This window comes from Ischnura elegans, chromosome 12, assembly GCF_921293095.1.
Source record: "Ischnura elegans chromosome 12, ioIscEleg1.1, whole genome shotgun sequence".
Classification (NCBI taxonomy): domain Eukaryota; kingdom Metazoa; phylum Arthropoda; class Insecta; order Odonata; family Coenagrionidae; genus Ischnura; species Ischnura elegans.
Window position 1 is genome coordinate 72172987 of NC_060257.1, and position 18835 is coordinate 72191821.

Below are 18835 nucleotides of genomic sequence, written 5' to 3' on the forward strand. Positions count from 1 at the left end.
CATTTTATGTGTCCTGTAGACATTTCCAGTGATCATCCAAAATTGCAGAGTGGACTAAATCAGAAAAAAATGCAGAATCACCCCACTCCATTATGCAAGATCTAAGCTGGCAAGGGTCTAAGCATTACACAACATCAATTCAATTTCACAAAAACCATTTTTTGATACTAACTCAGCACTGAGGGACAGGGAAGAAAACTTTAATGATAATTGAATATTCTAGGTGGTGAAGAAATAAAAACCTGGGCAATATGGCATGAGAAAAGGTTTCAAAATGGCAAATGATTTTGCCGACACATAAATAAAACACATTACGTAACAACAATCAAAATCTGGAGCAGAAGACTAAACTTTGGTTGATCTCTTAACTGAATTAAATTCTCATTTTTTTTCAAACATTCAACCAAAGTAATTTTTTGAAGACTATGTAAATATCTAAGACACACCACTGTGTCGAATAAAGCTGATTGGCTGCATTTTGAAATTTATTACAAAATATTGAAAATCAAAATATTTATGACCATAAAAGTTGGCTCATTATGTATAGAAGCTGCAGATTTTGATGAGACATAACGCACAAAGGGGTTCAAAAATACACAGAATCCATTCACTAAGGACAAGGGATCACAAAAACATTTCAACGCACATGACAATTAAAATTTGAACAGATATCCACAAACACTTTAAAATATACAAGAGTCCAATTTGGAAATGGAAAATAGAGAGGTGATAGATGGCAAAGTTGACGGAATTTTTGACAGCATAAAATAAGACAGAAAATTTAGAAATTAAAGGCATTACTTTATTCTCTAAGACTCAATTCAAGACCAATAAAAGACACTAAGGGGAAATTTTGGCTGTGGGTAATGTACACTACAAGTTACCATGATTAAGAATATGATATTACACCTAAGAAGGAAAGACAAATAAATGCCTGGTACCACATAGCTATTAATTCGTAATAGTTTTTCAACTTCATGTAGTATGAATGTTTAGATGAGCATTTGCTTTGCTGAAACTGCAATAAATTTCTGCCACAAAAGCTTTCACATTGTCTATTATGCAAATCATACCAGGCATGTATTCTACTCCTGTGAATCAAAATGATAAATACATTTCCTTCCTCTGTACCCTCCTCACTTCTTCAAACAACTTATCCTCACATTTCTAGCAGTCTATCACCACATCATTATTGCAATACTTCAAGTCTATGCTATACTGCTTTTCTAATCGATATAGCCTACCTATACATTTCATTAATATTTATTTCAGAAAACCCAGAAAAAATACTCCACTGATCATTCTATGAGCCCTGAGTTATTTTCTCCTCTGTTCTCTAAGTCTCAAACACACCCTAACTTCATTGACATTTTCAGCCATAATTTTGAACCACTCAAGATAGAGATGAATTATTCCATGCACAATGTCATTCCTCATGACTCCCATGAAATATATTCAATGCAGGATTATGGTAGAAAACCTTGGATCTTTTTCTTTCAACATGAAAAGGGACAGCACATACTGGTTGAAGGGTGCTAACTGGTGGCCACAGTTATGTTGAGGAGAAAACTACAAATTTCTAGGGTTTTGGGACTTCAAAGAATTCAAAATTGTCGCAATGGTATGACCACATTGATTGACTTAGCCCACACTGAGTGTTCAAAAGACATTCACAAAGTCATTCGATAGTTAAGAAAAAATGAGAGATTTACCATTATGGCAAAATTTGGTGAGGTATAGACTAACTGAAGTCATGAATGATGAGAGCAAAAGATATGGCAGCACATAAAATATTTGGTAATTAAATCAAGTAGATCATAATACACCATTTAGGGAAAACATTACCAATTAGATTACTCAAGGTTATTGGCTGGGAGGTTAACATAGAAATTTCATAAAGACTTATTCTCAAGGAAACAATTGGGAGAAAAGTAAACTAAGGCCACAGGAGATATTAACTGGTTCACATAAACAGATGAAGTTGAGGTCAAATAAAGCTGAATGTACCACATAAAATACAAATTTCCAAAGCGAGGGCCTCCAGCAACAAATTTTGATAGTACATGCGAGATTAAAACAGAGTATAACAGCTCAAAGTATTTGTCTATCAAGGTCCACCATCACCCAGAAGTAAAAAAAATGAACTTGGCGAAATTCTTTCCCAGATTGTTCATGTAATGTGATGAAAATCTTTCCTTATAATGCTAAATGTGTATGATAAAAGTTTATAGAGGAATAAACAGAATAACCTTCAGATTAATGCAGATTTTCAGGCCACTTAATAGTCAAAAACACCAAGTTAAGGATATTGATAGTGACACAGGAAAAGAGCAAAATCGGATTTAGCTAAATGTAAACAAGAAGTATGGATTACTTTAAGATTGGAAAAATAACCGGGACTAACACCACTTTTTATGCCTCGCTACAAGACAAATGTGCTTATACATCCAGTTTCCATTGTTTGAAGGAATCTTAGCTGATGCTGGAAACCAATGACTATATGACTATTATGATGCCATCCACAAATATACAGAAACATCTTCTAAGTTCCTTTCGGGAAAGGCTGCATTGAAAACATTTCAGAAATTCCGACAGAAGCTTACAAGATGGATAAAAGAAGCTGTGAAAATCTTCAGACAAAAATATACAGAAATGTTAAATTTCTGCTGATGAGCCGTCACTGAGAGCTACTCAAAGCTTGTACAGCGGGCAATTTCTACTGAAGGTAATCCACAAGAACTTATGAGTTGAATAACAAATTAACTATTCAACAACTTGGAAAGTGATTCAGACACAGTCTTCTGTATCCAAACAGCAAAATTTTCACAAGCTAAAATAAAACCAGGAAAGCTCAGCATTATGGAAACAGAAAAAATAGACACATTGACCGATGAAGGTACAAAAAACCTGATGTATAGGACTTTGAGGTGTCTGTTATCCTGAATGCTTCTGAAGTGTCACTAACTCTGGGCAAGAAAGAAATCCCTTCTCAACTACTATTCAAATATTTGTATCAAATTCACTCTACCTGCAACAATACGAACGCTTGCCTATGAGCATTACACAATACATTTTTTTAAGGTCATGGACATCCTCTAACAAGCAAACATTGATTTGAGCCCCAAAGAAGAATACTGAGCGATTGCATGACAATATTGTAGAAGAAAAATGAGGCCAGCTGAAACAAATTGTACAACTATTATCAAAATGCTATCACTAACATAAAGTTGTTCACTAATTATCCACTTCTGCAGACGGATTAAATTTTCTGCTTGGAAGGTTAAATAGCACGGAAGAAACCTCAACAAGCCCTGAATCCTAAAAAAAAGAAAGGGGCTAGGTAGATAAATACAAATTGAAGACATCCCGACAATAATGACACCGGATGGATAATGCCAAACACAGTGAGTGACTCAAGATATGCGCTCCTATATGCAGACACAAGGCTATGACTTTCGATAATGTGTGGTGGGTCATCAGTGCTATTAATTTTTGTGAAAATAGCTTTTTGCCGCAAAAAAGTCCAAAGACATAGGTCTGCTTGTTCTAGCTAGCATTTCACCCTTCATATAACTGACCGCAAGCCTTTCACAGGTATATTCCAATGTTCAAGGGAGTTTAAAAGCATTCCAATAATATTCAATATTTTTGAAAACTGAACTCAAAACCTGAAAATAAGAGTTACTTCTGAATGAGGGCAAGAATCACTGTAATTTAATCAGGGTCTTTCTCAGTAAATTCGTCTCTGATATTCGTAGGGCAAGGATTTCTCATTCGCATCAACATTTCAAACAAAGACCCTGTATCCTTACTCATAGCTGTCAATCCCCACTCTGATTGGTCACTTAGCTGAGTATGGTGTGATGACTAGGAGGATGTTAAAAATTAGTTAGAAAGGTAGAGAATGTCCAAGTTCTACAGAAAGTGATTAAATAGCCTTTAAGATGAGAAGACATAACTTTTGAGCTTAATATTGATAGCGAATTAAGTTTTAGATATGAAAGTAAAAGGAAAAAATATAGGAAGTTACTACTGAATTCTTAATTACCGAAATAACGAGTAATTACATAGTTGCAAGATATGACATTGAGAGATGAAACGGAAGTTGAACTATCATGAAATAAACAGAAACATAACCTTTTCACCTTTGTTAAGGACAATAATGTTCTGACAAAGCATAGTTCTTGGACTGATGCATGCTACCTTGTAAGCACATTTGGGGAGAAAATAGAAAAATAGCTGGAGGGGAACGATAATGTCATGTTGCTAAAGGAAGTATGTAAACAGATATACTTGATGAAAGTGGTGGATAAATAGAAGTAATGTTCACTGAGACATAAATCTGGTAGGCACCTTTTACCTTTGGCGAGGCTAATGCTAAATCTACCCAAGTTCATGGACTGATGGAGATAGGGCTAGCATTGGAAACATTTGATAAATAGAGAAGCTAAAAACAAAGGAAATACTCAACAGATATAAATGGTCTAATACCAAATAGCTATTTCCTTCTTCACTAAATTCCATAGCCTATGGCTTTGCCACACTGCATCAACTTGCTTGGCGACAAACCATGGTGTCAAGTAATAACATTTAAGAGGAAATAGCAGTTTCTTTTCTTTTTTATGGTCAGATATTCTCAGTAAATCATACCTAAAACGGTTAAAACTACCCATTTATGTGCTCTTCACCATTCTAATAGTAAATCATCAAATGAATTATAAGCAAAATGGTTTTTGCCTCAACAGGGTGCAGTAACCCAGATAAACTAATTCAATAACTACATGTAAAAAAAAGAATTGCTAAAAGTAGCCAAGGCAATAGAAATGTGGAACTTCCACGAAGTACAAACAGCATTGAAAGAAGGCAAACAGTTAAAAAAAAGTATGTGGTCTGCATTAAAAAAAACTGCAAAATAGGAGCTGGGAGTGGACACTTAGCAGGTATTCCAAGCATCATTCATGACTAAAAAATATACATTACAGTAATTCACTCTCTAATAGGCTGGCTTCAAAAATTTTACCTGCTATGACAGCAAGCGACTAAGTGATCATATAAATAAATAAAATAATGAAAATTGGCAATTGTAACTTCTACACTCATGCCCCATCTTCAATAGCAGGATAAACTACTAGGCAGAAGAAAAAAATCCACTTAAGTAGTCGTTTGTAGACTGGATGCAAACATGTAGAATAGTAAATATGGAATATCTCTGACTCAGATCTTGAAAATGGATTGAGCATGGAATAGATTATTTAATTGCTCAGAAATCTTGACATGGATAGAGCATAAATTCCATATGAGAATGATATTTTATGGATTCCTGGGAGAGCAGTCAGGAAATGTCCGCTCAGTGTTAACCCTGACATTGAAAGAATTGAAGTTTTTAACGCCATTCCAATGGTTTACGTATACTTTACTGGACTGAAATTCATCAGAGGCTAATGAGAAAACATTGAAAGTCACACTGTGGGCCAGAAGACGATATGACAAAAACGATCATCGAATGAAAAGGAGAAGAGAAAACCATCAAAGAAAGCCAAAAAAACATTACATACAACACATGTGAAAGGATGTATAAACATACACTAACAGGTTGGGTGATTAAAGAATCAATTAGAGAACGAAATGAACTAAACATTGGATTGTTGACCAGTGATGATGATATACCCAGTAAATCGTCAGAAATATGAAGAGAAAGCTGGTAAGCCAAGCAGACTGAGGAGCAAAATAATATCGAAATGCATGAAATATAAGACAACTCGAAAACTGCAGTCTATACGTAATCCTTGATCAAGTGACATTCCTCGCTAAAACAGGAATTGTATGAAAAGAAGAATCTAAGAACTACCTGAAACAAGGAAAAATTTCAACCTTGGGACTCATAGAGACAACTTTCATTCAGGATTCATAATATATACATGAATTTGAAGACACATCAATGAGTATACAATGGCGATACATGTTGTATATATTTCAAAGATAGCGACAAAGCCTTGAGCAAGCTCACAACATCTAGCAAACACTAGCCCAGATTGGGCAGATTAAGGAAAATATAAGGATAAAAAAACATTGAATAAATTCTGTCAGGCATGCTGATGTAAGGACCAAAGAACGGAATGCATTTCAACTGGTCATGAGAGTGCTAACATCAGCTTTCAGGAAATTCAATCAGTTTCAGAGATTCAGCACAGGCTCAGAATAAACACAGAAAACTACTTCCATTCACATCTGAATATCTACTGTTTCAATATCAACGGTGTTATCAAAGCTATTCGAAAATCGACACACCATCATCGTTAATAAGACTCTACCACTTAAGTTATCGGAATTTTGCTCAAGAGAGAACTTAGAATGACGAATACTGCGGGAGAAGCCCAAAACAGTGGCAAGAAATTCACTCCCACTTCAGAATATGCATGCCTTTTTCCTTGAAAGAGGTTTTTCACAAAACGTATATCCACGCATACACAATAAAAGATTCTGATAAAGCGGCTCCTATTCTATCACATACATTAATCAACGAAGGATATCTTTAGAGGTAACATGATTAGGCAGAGCAAACTGACGACCATGTAGCGGAGTCATAGCAGTAATGGTAAAACCACTGACAGACCAGGAGAATGGCTGTTTATACATAGAATATTGCATATTACTTAAGAATTTCCCCAACTAAAGGATCCAATATAAGAAGCCTTTCAGAATTTCACTGGCACATGCTTTACACATTAAAAAAATGTCTCCTATGCAAAGTAGGCCGAAAACACAAGGAAGCAAAATAAGGATGGGCTATAAATAAGTGATAGAACACCCTCCCAAAATCATGTCTCTCGGACATCAACTATGTATTAGCAACTACAAGCAGTGCTGCTGGAGGATATTTAGTAGTTGTTAGGTCTCACCTTAAGCAGCCTCCTGAAGTAAGGGCTACATGCTGAGAGCACCACTTTGTGAGCTGTGAATGAACGGCCATCGCAAGCCAGCGTCACGTCTACAAAGTCTTCGTCGTCCCGAAGACGTCTAAAGGAGGAGGCCAGGGACGCATGGAAATCACTCCACCGCAGACTGTATTGCTGCTCCTCACCACCGTCATCCTCACCTTCTCCGACACCCCTGCAGCCACCCATGGTGCTCGAAAAAACCACACCCCCCCTCACTGAGGACACAAATTTCCTAATCCCACATCCCCTTTTCGCTCACTGCAACACTAATACTTGTGTAATTCCTTTGGCGTTCTCAGAGGATTCCTCCAACTCTACATAGTCCCATGTGATGCTCGAGTAACACTTGTCTGCATGTGATCTTGCTGCTTTTCCTCCTCTTTTTCTTCTTGCAATGCTTGATCCTGCCAGCTGTGTGTCTCTCTTCAAACAGCACACTTGACTCCTGCAATAGAGAAGTATAAGGAAAAGATTAGCCAATGCCATAACAGAAATGACTGGGGTAAATAAATATCAAAGGAGAGAGAGTTGACAAAATCATAGTGGGATAAGATGGCAAAATTTCAACGCGACGGTTACATGAAAATAATTCAGGGATAGCTAAATAAGAACCAGACTAAAATTCATGTAAACTAGTCAATTTTGAATACTATACAACTAGACAGAGCGAAAGCCTTTCTGTAAAAATTAAGTGGATAATAGCAACACAAGTGGCTGGATGGATTCATTCATCAAATAGTGTGGAATACTCTAACACAACAGTTCATTATACGTCGTATTTTTGTCACTTCCAATGGGCTTAAAGGACAGAATAAGTGAACAAAAAGAAGTAATGGTAAATCCATGTGCCTCACGACCATAAGCTCACTTCCCCAGCAAACTCCAAAACCAGTTATTACTGGCACATGCACACACAACAAAAGGTAATGTAAGGGCGGAGAAGAAGGGTCCGAGAAGATCATTCAAATGAACTACAGGGTAGCTTGATATGCAAATCTCGCTGAACCCGTCTTTAGAGGGGCAAAAGGTGGTGAAAAAACTCGGCCTTCATGGAACGCGAAGCAGGTAAGTGAGACAGGTGCAGTACACAATAAGAAGAAAGGGTCTTTAAGCCTTGTAAAAAATCTAAATAGAACAAGCAAAACGCTGGATGAAAACATGACCAGGGGGAAAGTACGTCTTCCTCAATCACCGCCTACAAGACATCAACAGAGCAAGTAAAACCCATTACTAGCACTTGAAATGACACTTCCAAATCCACTACACTTCCTGCAAGGGCGAATTAACCAAAACACAAGATATCCTTTCATCATGGACAAAACCGTGGAGTCAACTCTTCAGCCAAATATATCATTTCTGAGGCAAAGTACTTCTTATTAAGTTCGAAAAGATAGCTCACATAAACGCGAATTGCGAATCTTCACTTTCACAATAAATCACAACTGAGTCCATTTGCAATCAATAACTCACATCAACACAACATTTATGATGTTTAACAAAATATCTGAGTCTATAGCACCTTTAAAGAGAGTACACTTGCCCTGGTCCAAACGCTTACTTCATAACAAACCATGTAACGCAATTCCCCCACGGCGAATGGCTTTTTTCTCACACAGCAGGAAAAATTACGAAGAAACCGCAACAAAAATCACAAGTTCTGAGTAGAAGTTTGATTTCAATACTCCACAAACATGGTCTCACTCCGAAGAATACGAAAATATGGTCGACTTACTTTCACTTTCGGCACAGTATTTGCGAGTGGCCGAATTTCTCACTACTTCGACAAAACTAAAGAAAAATAAAAAAGACACAAACACTATAACAACGTAGAACGAAGTAAAAATCCTGTGAAAAATAGATGACGAACAAGCCTAACGAGACAATTTCGTTTTCGAAGGTAATATAGATTTCATTTTACTTTCACGGTAGGTACTACACATAACCATCATGGCAGCAAAGAAAACTTCAAAGCGCACAAATAAAGCAGCCATTTTCACCTCCAGCGTCCGAAACGACACAAACTAAAGCCAAAATGTGTTTCAGCAAGTATTCACAAACATATTTACCAAAAACAGTATCACTAAACACTATATTTCCCACCTTTAACGAGAGAGAAACCGTACGTACAGTTCTTCGCGTAGCGTCTCCGCGCTTTTGCGCACGGATGGCCCGACTGCCAGCCCGATTGATGCTCGATAGGCCTCCTAACCACCATCGCGGTCTTGAAACACACGCCGAATTTAACACTCGAATATCATGGCATATGCGACCCAGAAGCCCACCGTTACCGTCAAATTTTCGAATTAAAAAACTGAAATGCACACACACGACTATAATAGATATTTTATGCTTAAATTTTAGAAAAAAATTGCGCCATAAATCATACCTGTTCCCATTCCGGAGGCAACAAAAGATCAATCAACAAGCTGAAGCGGGATTAGTGGATCACTTCCGGTTCTCTCCATTCTCGCCAAGCGAGTATGAGAAATACTACGCTCCAAACTGACGCCATCTGCGCAGTTTCACTTTCACCTCTAGAAATCGAGAATTTATGGCAAAACTTATTTAACGATTAAAAATATGTAATGAAACATCAGATATGGTTAATAAAACACCAACGTAAACTTGATTTCGTAGAATGAACTTGAAAAAGTTAACTAAACGAAATCCCGACCGGTAAACATAAAAGAGCGGCAAGTGAAAGTAAAATAATGTAAACATTAGCGAAAGTAATCGACATATACCTCATGTATAATATTGTCATTGCATTACATGACACTAAAAGTGATTATGACATTTCAATGACAATGAGCTATGCGATCAAAACCAACAAATAACATTTGGAAAGTGCAAAATAATAATTAATTACAGCGGTTATTGCACGGGAAATTTTACACAAAATGGCGGTTCACAAAAAAATAGGAAATAAATAACGGTGAAAGAGCTGAAGTAAGTATTTCCACATTTCACAATACAGAAAAACTTTTACATCTGTTTTCAATGCTATTAACAAAAGTTATAACAATTACGTACCTCAAATTAAAAGTTATGTTATTAAAAAACAATTAAACAACTGTTTCGGTCACACGATTTCAGCAATACATTGAAATGCTCGAGTGAACAACGAATCGGACCCAACATTCGTCTAGCTCTAAATGTTCATTTGCGTCCCAACAGCAAATTAGGCCCATATACGTTTGCCAGTGCCCCTTTCCCGACCCTTGCTGACCTCGCGCGAAGGAGCGGGTCGATAGCTCAGTACGAAAACCGAGGGTAGCCGACACGAGCCGACCGGTGAGGACCCGAAGTGTGACGTGATTACGGTGCTGTGGCAGGGGCGGCAAAGGGTAGGGGAAGTGGGGGAGGGACTAGCGAGGGAGGGGAGGGGAGTTTGGGGATGGGTATGCAACGTTGTGGCTGCGATGGTGTACGTGGGGGTGGGGTTGCAGCCTTGCTGCCATGAAACTATGGAGGGGGATGGTCGGGGGAGGAGGGGTATCTCCTCGAAGCAAGGGCCGCAACCCCAATGCACACCCATGCTTTTTCTCTCGAAAGACCAGCGCTGATGATGATGAAGGGGCATGAGGAGAGGCTGGTGAGGTGATAGCGGGAGCGGACAGAATTACAGGAAATAAAAATGGTAGACAGTGTAGAAAGGGGTACAGATACGTTGAGGAGTGGGGGAATCGAGCGAAAATTGGTGACTTTCAGCAAGCAGGATAAGGAGTGGGAGGCGTAGGAGACTTTGGTCTTCGGAGAGGAGGGGGGTTGTCTTTTACCCTCCCAGACACCCCTAAATTCCCCCCACCCCCCACTACTCTCCTCCCACTAACACACTCACAGTCCGGCTTTCCAGTCGATATTTTCTCGTCCTGTATCACTCCCCCTTTCTACCCAGCCTTCCCGTGGCGCAGGGTTGCGACTCCTCTCCCTACTTACCAGACATACGAAGGAGGGGGGGTTGAGGAGGGGGCGTGGCCGGAGGAGAAAATGGAGCGGGGGTGTGGGGGGGATTTTGCGCTTTTTTTTATTCAAGGGAGAGAAGGTGGGAAACGAGGCGCCATATGTGCTGCCATCTATCCCGCGCATCCTTAAGCGTGATCCTTCCGGGAGGGTACACATATCCCCAGTTCGTTTGGGAGGTGTTTTTTTTTCCGGGAGAGAGAAGCCCGGAGTTTTCCTCGACGCTGCACCGGGGAAACTTGTGGCTCTCCTAGGGGTGCGAGCGAGGTTCGAAAAAAGAAAATAAACGCGGAGGAGGTGAACCCCGGCCCGTTTGAATCCCAGTATTCGCTCTCCCTTGTTTCAAACGCTTACCCCTCTTTCACTGCGTTCCTTCTAACCATAAGGTTCGCCCTTTCGACCCCGATTCCTTCCCCTACAACGAAAACACTCTCACACGCAATTGTCGATACAAAACCGGGAGGTGTGGGAGGGAAAGGTAGGGGAGGAGTCAGCTCCCTAACTCTCTCTATCCCTATCTTCAACCTAATATCTCACAGGCGGGTGGGAATAGGTCAATATCTGAATTTCAGATACATCACTCTTTCTTCGCTCCCTCTGTGACTATCTCTGAATTGCAACAGGAATTTCCTGGGCACGCGAAACACCTTTAACCCGTCAACACACCGGAGATCTCACTGTTTTCAGCCGGAATTTTCCTCAATTCTCCTTATCCATCAGTGGGTAAACATCTAGCAATTCCTCTTCTTTCAAAATTCTGCATCACCTAATTCTACGCTTTTCCTCAAGTTCTCCATCCTAATTTGCAGATGAAACTCTTGCTTGTTTTCGATTGGGAAAACAGAGCAATACCTTTTCTTTCAACATTTTGCATCACCTTATTCTATGTTTTTCCTAATTTTCTCCACCCTAATCTATTGATGAATTTCTTTCTTCTTTCAGCGACGTAAATCAGCGCAATTAATCATCCCTATTCCTGTATTCTACAGTCCAGTACACCTTAACCACCTGTCTCCAGACAGGATACGTGTCAACCCCTTCTTTAACCTCCTGCATCCCTGCCCCGTGTAGGTACCGGGGGTAGGGGACTAAAGATATCTCCCCCAGTGCAACCACCCTACTTCCACATAAAACCCGACGCACCGGCTTGCACCCTACCCCCCCCCTACAAAAGGAGACACTGTACCCCTTGAGCAAAATCCGACCCAGTGCCCCGCGAAACCCTCGGCTGTGTGCCTCCCCAGCCGCGCGGCCTTGACCTCTTGTAGGGGCAGGGGAGGTCTCAACACATATCCCCCCGTCAGCTGCATTCAGGGAGAGAGAGTGAAGGACCCCCCTATATAGCCAGGATAGAGGGGAGGGGAAGGATATAAGCGAGAGGGGTAGGAGGAGGGAGATTGGTGGGGTGTGGTGTTTTTCAGCGTGTGTGTGATAGCTTGTTCCGTCTGTGGGTTTTGTGTGTGGGGAGCCGAGGGGGGTTTGGCGGGAGCTGGGTATAGCGAAGTGGGAAGGCGACCTCCACGGTTTTGGCGAGGAGGGGTGCGGCCGGGTCTGGGGGCGGGGTGGGGGCGAGTAAGGGGAAGGGGAGAGGAGGTCGCGAAGGGGGATCGAAGAGGCAGCGCCGGCGACGGAGGACTCGGCCCGCCGTCACACAGCGGATGAGGCGACCCGGAGTGGAAGGAAGAACTAGTGGACAGGGGACACAAAAACCTCAAGTAACCATCTCTAATTTGTTGCACGCCTCCGTGTGTGGGATGTGCGTTCCTCATAAAGTGTGCGACTTCGCTGCCGAACGGGCGTGTTGAGAATTAACACCAAAAGGGTTCGTTGGCGACCTGAAAATTGTGTGCATTATAAGTGTTCCCGACCTCGTGTTCCCTACAGAGAGTGTGTCTTTTAGTGTTTTGGTGGTGTTCGGTGCCTCGGTACCCAATACGATTTGGGTTCAACGCCTTCTTCAAGCCCGTGGTTGGTTCTGCGCGAAGCTAATATACCGTTCGACGTTCTTTTTTTTTAAACAATCCCTACTCTTTTCTCTCCCCACCCCTCAACCTCGTACCTTCCCCGCCCCCTCGCTAAACCCATCAATATATTCCCCCTGCTGCCGCCCTCCCCTGATAACCCCTCCATAAAACAGGTGAAACCACACATTGCACCGCCAACCACGCCACGAAACAAAAGTGATCTTGTGATTTAAGAGGAGAGGAAAAAACAGCTAACGGTTCGCAAATGAATTACGTTCAATGAAAACGGAAAGAAGCGTTCATAAAGAGAGAGATATATATATAAATACATAATTCCATTCATGCACCAAGTATTAGAGGTGAGAAAGTGTGTAACGAAAGGGGGAGAGATATAGAGAGAGAAATAAATACATTTGCATAAATCGGGGAATATATTAAAAACAAAATCCGGTCTCCGTGCGTTGCCGGTTTTTTTATGGGACCTCCCGGACGTGCCTCGATATCCAGGGGAAGTCTACTTGCACGAGCAGCCTTATGGTGAGCGAAAGTGGTGCTCAATTGTTTCATTTCGCCCCATCAAGTTCATAATTAAAGAATACGAAAAAACGGGAGAGAGAGAAAAGACGTAATATTTAAAAAAAATGTTCTCAGCCCCGAGTGGAATGTATTAAATAAGCCATTCAACCCTCCCATCGCACCATTGGGATAGAGACGTTTCAACGTGGAAAGGAGACAAGAATCGTCTTCCTCCCCCTTGACCCCCCGGCTCCAGAAGCAAGCAAGTGGTGGCAGGCGTTATACAAAGGGGAGGGAAGGGTTGGGGGAAAGGGTTCGGTGGTTTGCAGACGGAGGGAGGGGTGGGGTCGAATGTAGGAGGGGTGGGGAGGAGTGGGGGAAGAGGTGAAGAAGGGGTTTTCGCTGGAGCGAGATGAGTGATGTTGGGATATTGCAAGGGTGCGGGTAGGGAGTGGGGGGAGGCGGGGAGAAGAGAGGAGAGGGAAGAGAATGTCTCGGCGAGGCTGCCCGGACGATCCGGCCATTTCTGGCAGCCAGGTAAACGATATAAAACAAAAAAAGAATAATTACACATTTGCATTCTTCATGTATATGATTATACTGATAAAAATCGCAAGGGGCCTCAGTAAAGTCGCAGGAAAAAACCACACGTCAGAAAAGAGAGACATTGTTAATATTTCGACGACCCAAGCTGCCTTCTTCAGGGTTATAAATAATTTTTGGATACAATGCAAACAAATATTTCATTTCCGACGGTTTATAAAATTTATTAGCTCCATCAGGAGTATGACATTTACGCTAAATAAGTATGGATGACCTAAAATTCGACAGCTAGTTGTGCAATCTCTTTGCTTTAGATTTTTCGAGTGTTTGATTGAGTGTAGACCCTTCGTAAGTGTTTTATGTAGTAAATGTCACAGTCCTGAAGGTACAATGAGTTTGCGAAACGTTGAAAAATGAAATATTGATTTTCATATTTAGGTAAAACTGAAGAGGTTCTATGCTTTAGCTCAGTAAACCATTTTCTCGAACGGAACAGTTTTAACCACAACTCTGAAGAGGGCGGATTAGATCGTCGAAAATTTAATAGTCGGCGAGTTTTCACTTTTTTACACATGTTTTCTCCCTGTGAACTTTGCAGGACCCTGTGATATTTTTATCAAAATTCCCTAATGGAGGTGAATCTTCTAAGGACGTAATTATGTATCTATATATCTATCTACCTGTGTACACTCTCCCCCGCACTCACTTATTTGCATGTGAGCATGATGAGCACATGTTGTCAAGTCATTTGAATCGCTTCCTTGTTCATTTATTTTTTTGTCTCGATTAATTTCTTTTTCCTTCTTCTTACATATATATCTCTCTCTCCTTCGCATTCTTTTCCACCATCTTCTTGTTTTTTTTCTATTCAATTCAACCCTCATTGTTGAGCTATTTGGCTCAGTTCGATGTCTCGATTGTGTTCGCTCAAAATGCATCGAATCCAACGTTAATGGCGTCGCTAATACAGTGATTGTAGTTGATTAATTTTCTTGAGTTTCAAGGGAAAATAACGTGGCAATATCGTGCTTGTGTTCCTTCCCCTTGGTTCACTGCGTTTATCAGTAAAATTTTTGGTGATTTTGGACAAATTAACGACAATGATGGAGATTAAGTAGGAAGTGCTCAAGAAGGAGGTGATCGTAAAAAAAATCGTGTCAAGTGCGAAAATAGGTTGTGTTAGTCTCGGAAATGGAAGAATATTTAATTTTTCAAAGGATCACTGACCGTGAAGACGCACTAAATTGGATTTTAAAAACTAGCCATTGATGTCGTGAGTCGCCTTATGACAATGGGATTTAACTTGCTCATTCTATTGCAGATATTTCAAATGAATAATAAACCATGGACTTGTGAAGACACTTGGAGAACATCAATGTACAATTTGAACGCTCAATACATGATTTTTGGAATGCTATTACCTGGTTCCCTCTTATTTTCCTCCATTACCTCCCCTGTTTAGAACCGTACCCGTAGCAACCACATTTCCTAAGTGCAACGTTTTAAAGGTTTTCCCCAAAAATTATTTGCATACACTGTTTTCACACTGATATCTCCCAACTTTTCTCGCCCATTTATCGAATTTGCGACCCCAGCCCCCAACTCCTGTTGCTAGCTTCCCCTACCACCCTCCCAACCACCCTCCCTAGGGCACCTGTTGTGTTTGGACCCCACCCTCAATTCCCCACCACTCCATGCTGATCACCATTGCAATCAACCCTATCTGGCAGAAATGTCCCAGAACCAATCAAATTTCACTTTCCACTTTCATTTGTCCTCTCTTGAAGACCAGTACTTCATTCAGTAGGGCCGGGATGGCATTATAAATATTTATGACACCAATCTAATTGTATCGAGGAAATCAGTACTTATTTGAACGAGCCAGTTAACCGTTAAAATGGGAAAAAAGAAAATATGAGTGGAAGAAAGACTCCTAATTCATCTTTCGAAGCATCCTTTACAGGAAAGTAAAGTTGCTAAATGTGAAGCGCAAGTATTCTGAAAGCAAAGGAGAGCTTGTAAGAGAGGTTGCAGTGAATTAAAATGAGAGGTTGATTTTCCACCTTACGCATGACAGCATTGAAATTCTCAATCAATAGCAACAGATGATGATAATACCAAAGGTCATGCGAACATGCGACGCATACTGGCTCCATGAGCCTGATACCACTCCATAATAAGAAATAATAGTGTGAAATTAGATTTTATTAACACATATACTACAAAATCGACAGTTGATATCAATATTCATCATAAAAAAGCACTTTTACTGAGCGTAGGCATTCCAGTTTTTAAAAATGGTGTCATAATTCACTTTTGTAAAATACGCATAAGTGAAAAATACTATAGATGCACCTCAATTAGAGGCGAATATATTACAAAGTATTTGCAACGAAATATGGATACCAGATATTGAGAGAAGGGCTCCCTCAAAAAGAACTTCCAATAACTATGGGTTGAGTTCAACTTTCAAACATATTTTATAATTTAAAGAGGCTTATTTTAGCTACACATTCTTTCTCAATGGAATGTTCATGTTTTTACAATGCATGACTGCCCTTCACCACCTGTCCACCTGTTGTCTGGCTATGCTTATTGATTAAGGATCAAATTAAACGCTTCATGACTGTGAATTGCCACTTCGGGCTTAAAACCTCTGTAAAAAGAACAAGTTTAATGAAGGGCTCTGGAGTATGTCGATATCCCTGGAAATGGAGATACTTGAGTAAGCCTATCAAAAATGTAAAACGATATTTTAAAATTTAAATTTCACTATAAAATGGATACTTGTCTTACTTAGATAGAAAAAGATATGTTTTGAAGAATAAACTTTTCTTATGCCTATATTGCTTCACCAATCAATTCTGGGAATTTGGATGGAAAAATACATGCGGTGATCAACAGTTTCAATTAAGAAGTGATGCCTAAATTATAGTCATTATTTAAACAAGGTTCCTTAATATATATGAGTACTAATATAAGAAGATGAAGCTTACATTATCACAAAAATAGTCATGGTAGCAGAGCTGAATTGACAAGAAATGCAATGCAGATGGACAGCAAAGGTAAGCAAAAATCACAGCCATAAGATTAAAAACCATCATTTGACCCAAAATTTCTGCCCTGCTGATACATTGATCAATTACTGTGGACCAAAAATTACATAGCAGAAAGAAACCTCATTTCTGCTCTTAGGCGGAGCTAACTCATTGTTCAATATACCTTCCCTCCAAGCTATACTTTCATAAGAAGCTTATTTGACCCGCTCATGTTCTCGATGACAGCTGATTCCATCGTATGGCATTTCTTCATTTGCATAGTGTGCATTTAATTCTCAGATATCTTTGATGTGACATTCATTTAAGAGTCAGAGCATGACGCATGGTGATCCCTGCCTTTTGTGTTAAACATTAAACATGTCCGCACTTCCTATAAGCCTGGCACTGTGTAAATTCCTCTGCACATGTATGTGAAAAATGCTTCCATATAACCAGATACAAGGAATAATGTTTCTCCTTACTGAGTAAAGAAGATCTCTGTTTGCTTGCTTTTAATTTTACTGAGAAACATATTTGTCATGCCCATATTTTTATGTGATATAGGTTTAAATATAATTATTAACTATTATCAAACTGAAAAACTCTTTCTTTTCTGAAAATTTTTCATAAAGATAAGTAAAAATATTTCTGAGGGGTCATAAATGTTATATTTATAAATAATCAAATTCAATGGGTATCGGTGGTTTAATGAAACATTGCAATATTTTCACGTAATTTATTTGAGCATTTGGTGCTCAAATAAATTTTTCATTTAACTAATGTTAATAACTACCACCACATCGTGGTGCATATCATAAAAGATAATGGGTATAGTGATAGCATGATAAGGTTACGTAATCCCTTAGGTCATTTTAACGCTGAATGAAAACAGATTAGTGAGTAGAATCATTCATCACTTTTGTTCGATGTTAGATGCAATAAAAACACATTGAAAAGGCCAAATCTAAGTAGTTTACGCGAAATACAATTAAATTATGATGGCTTTCATAATAAAGGGCGTAGTCTCTGTTTGATTGTACTGATTGTTCTCAAAAGTCAACAAACATTTATTAAGTTCACATTCATTAAAGAGCACTAGTTATTCACAAATTTGTGGCAATGTTTGCTACAAAAAATCAACTGTACGTCGAAACATCAACACAATAGCGAGGAACATAGAAAAACATATCGCTATACAACATTAAGACGGAATAAGCTTGCATCTAGAAGCTGATAACTGATGGTATTGCAGTTACAACTTAGGTCATTCAAATTTAACGAGAAATGAAATATTGTTAGTCAAGGCTTAAAATTGGCACATGTTAAACTAAATGTGAGGTATTTAAATGCAATATTTACTTTGAATATTCGTTCCCCTAAAGTTCCATGAGATTGAAATGAACTTATCTGGCCCTAAAAAGCTAATCATTATATTGTACCGAGAAATGACTATTAGGGCCAAACACACGCTTTAGCTGAGCTTCTCTCGTGTTTTCCCGGGGTACAGAGTCTTGGAAGGCTATTCGGGATCCCCAACTGGTAATTTTTGACATCGCTGCCGACGTTTCGGGAACCAAGTGAGCTCTCATCTTCAGGGCTGATGTGAGGTAAGTGCAGTCTTCCAGCATTTATACCCAATCAGGACTAATATTGGATATAATTAATCGACGATTACATCTTAACGATCTTACATCAGCTCTGAAGATGGTAGTCAACCTGGTTCCCAAAAGGTCGGCATAAATGTCAAAAATTACCCGATGGGAAACCCAAATAGCCTTCCAAGAGGCTTTATCACGGTTTTATTCCGGGAGAGCTAAATCCATTAGGTTCGTGCACCATTATATCATTTTGATCGATTGGGATAGAGTTTGAG

At 39.7% G+C, this 18835-nt stretch overlaps 2 protein-coding genes across 2 annotated transcripts in view; one reads left to right on the forward strand and one right to left on the reverse strand.

Annotated features, from left to right (window-relative positions):
• The window catches only part of LOC124168713 (protein abrupt), a 44864-nt gene extending 34787 nt beyond the window's left edge, over positions 1-10077 (reverse strand). The window contains exons 1-3 of the mRNA XM_046546978.1: positions 9972-10077; positions 9325-9472; positions 6900-7383 (exon numbers count right to left, since the gene is read on the reverse strand). Of these exons, the coding sequence (XP_046402934.1) occupies positions 6900-7124 (225 nt within the window). The 5' untranslated portion in view covers positions 7125-7383; positions 9325-9472; positions 9972-10077. The remainder of the gene's footprint in view (positions 1-6899; positions 7384-9324; positions 9473-9971) is intronic.
• A 3748-nt stretch (positions 10078-13825) lies between these two features.
• LOC124168785 (voltage-dependent L-type calcium channel subunit beta-1) overlaps positions 13826-18835 on the forward strand; it is a 788354-nt gene continuing 783344 nt past the window's right edge. Inside the window, exon 1 of the mRNA XM_046547091.1 lies at positions 13826-13918. The gene's annotated coding sequence lies outside the window, so the exon portion shown is untranslated. The remainder of the gene's footprint in view (positions 13919-18835) is intronic.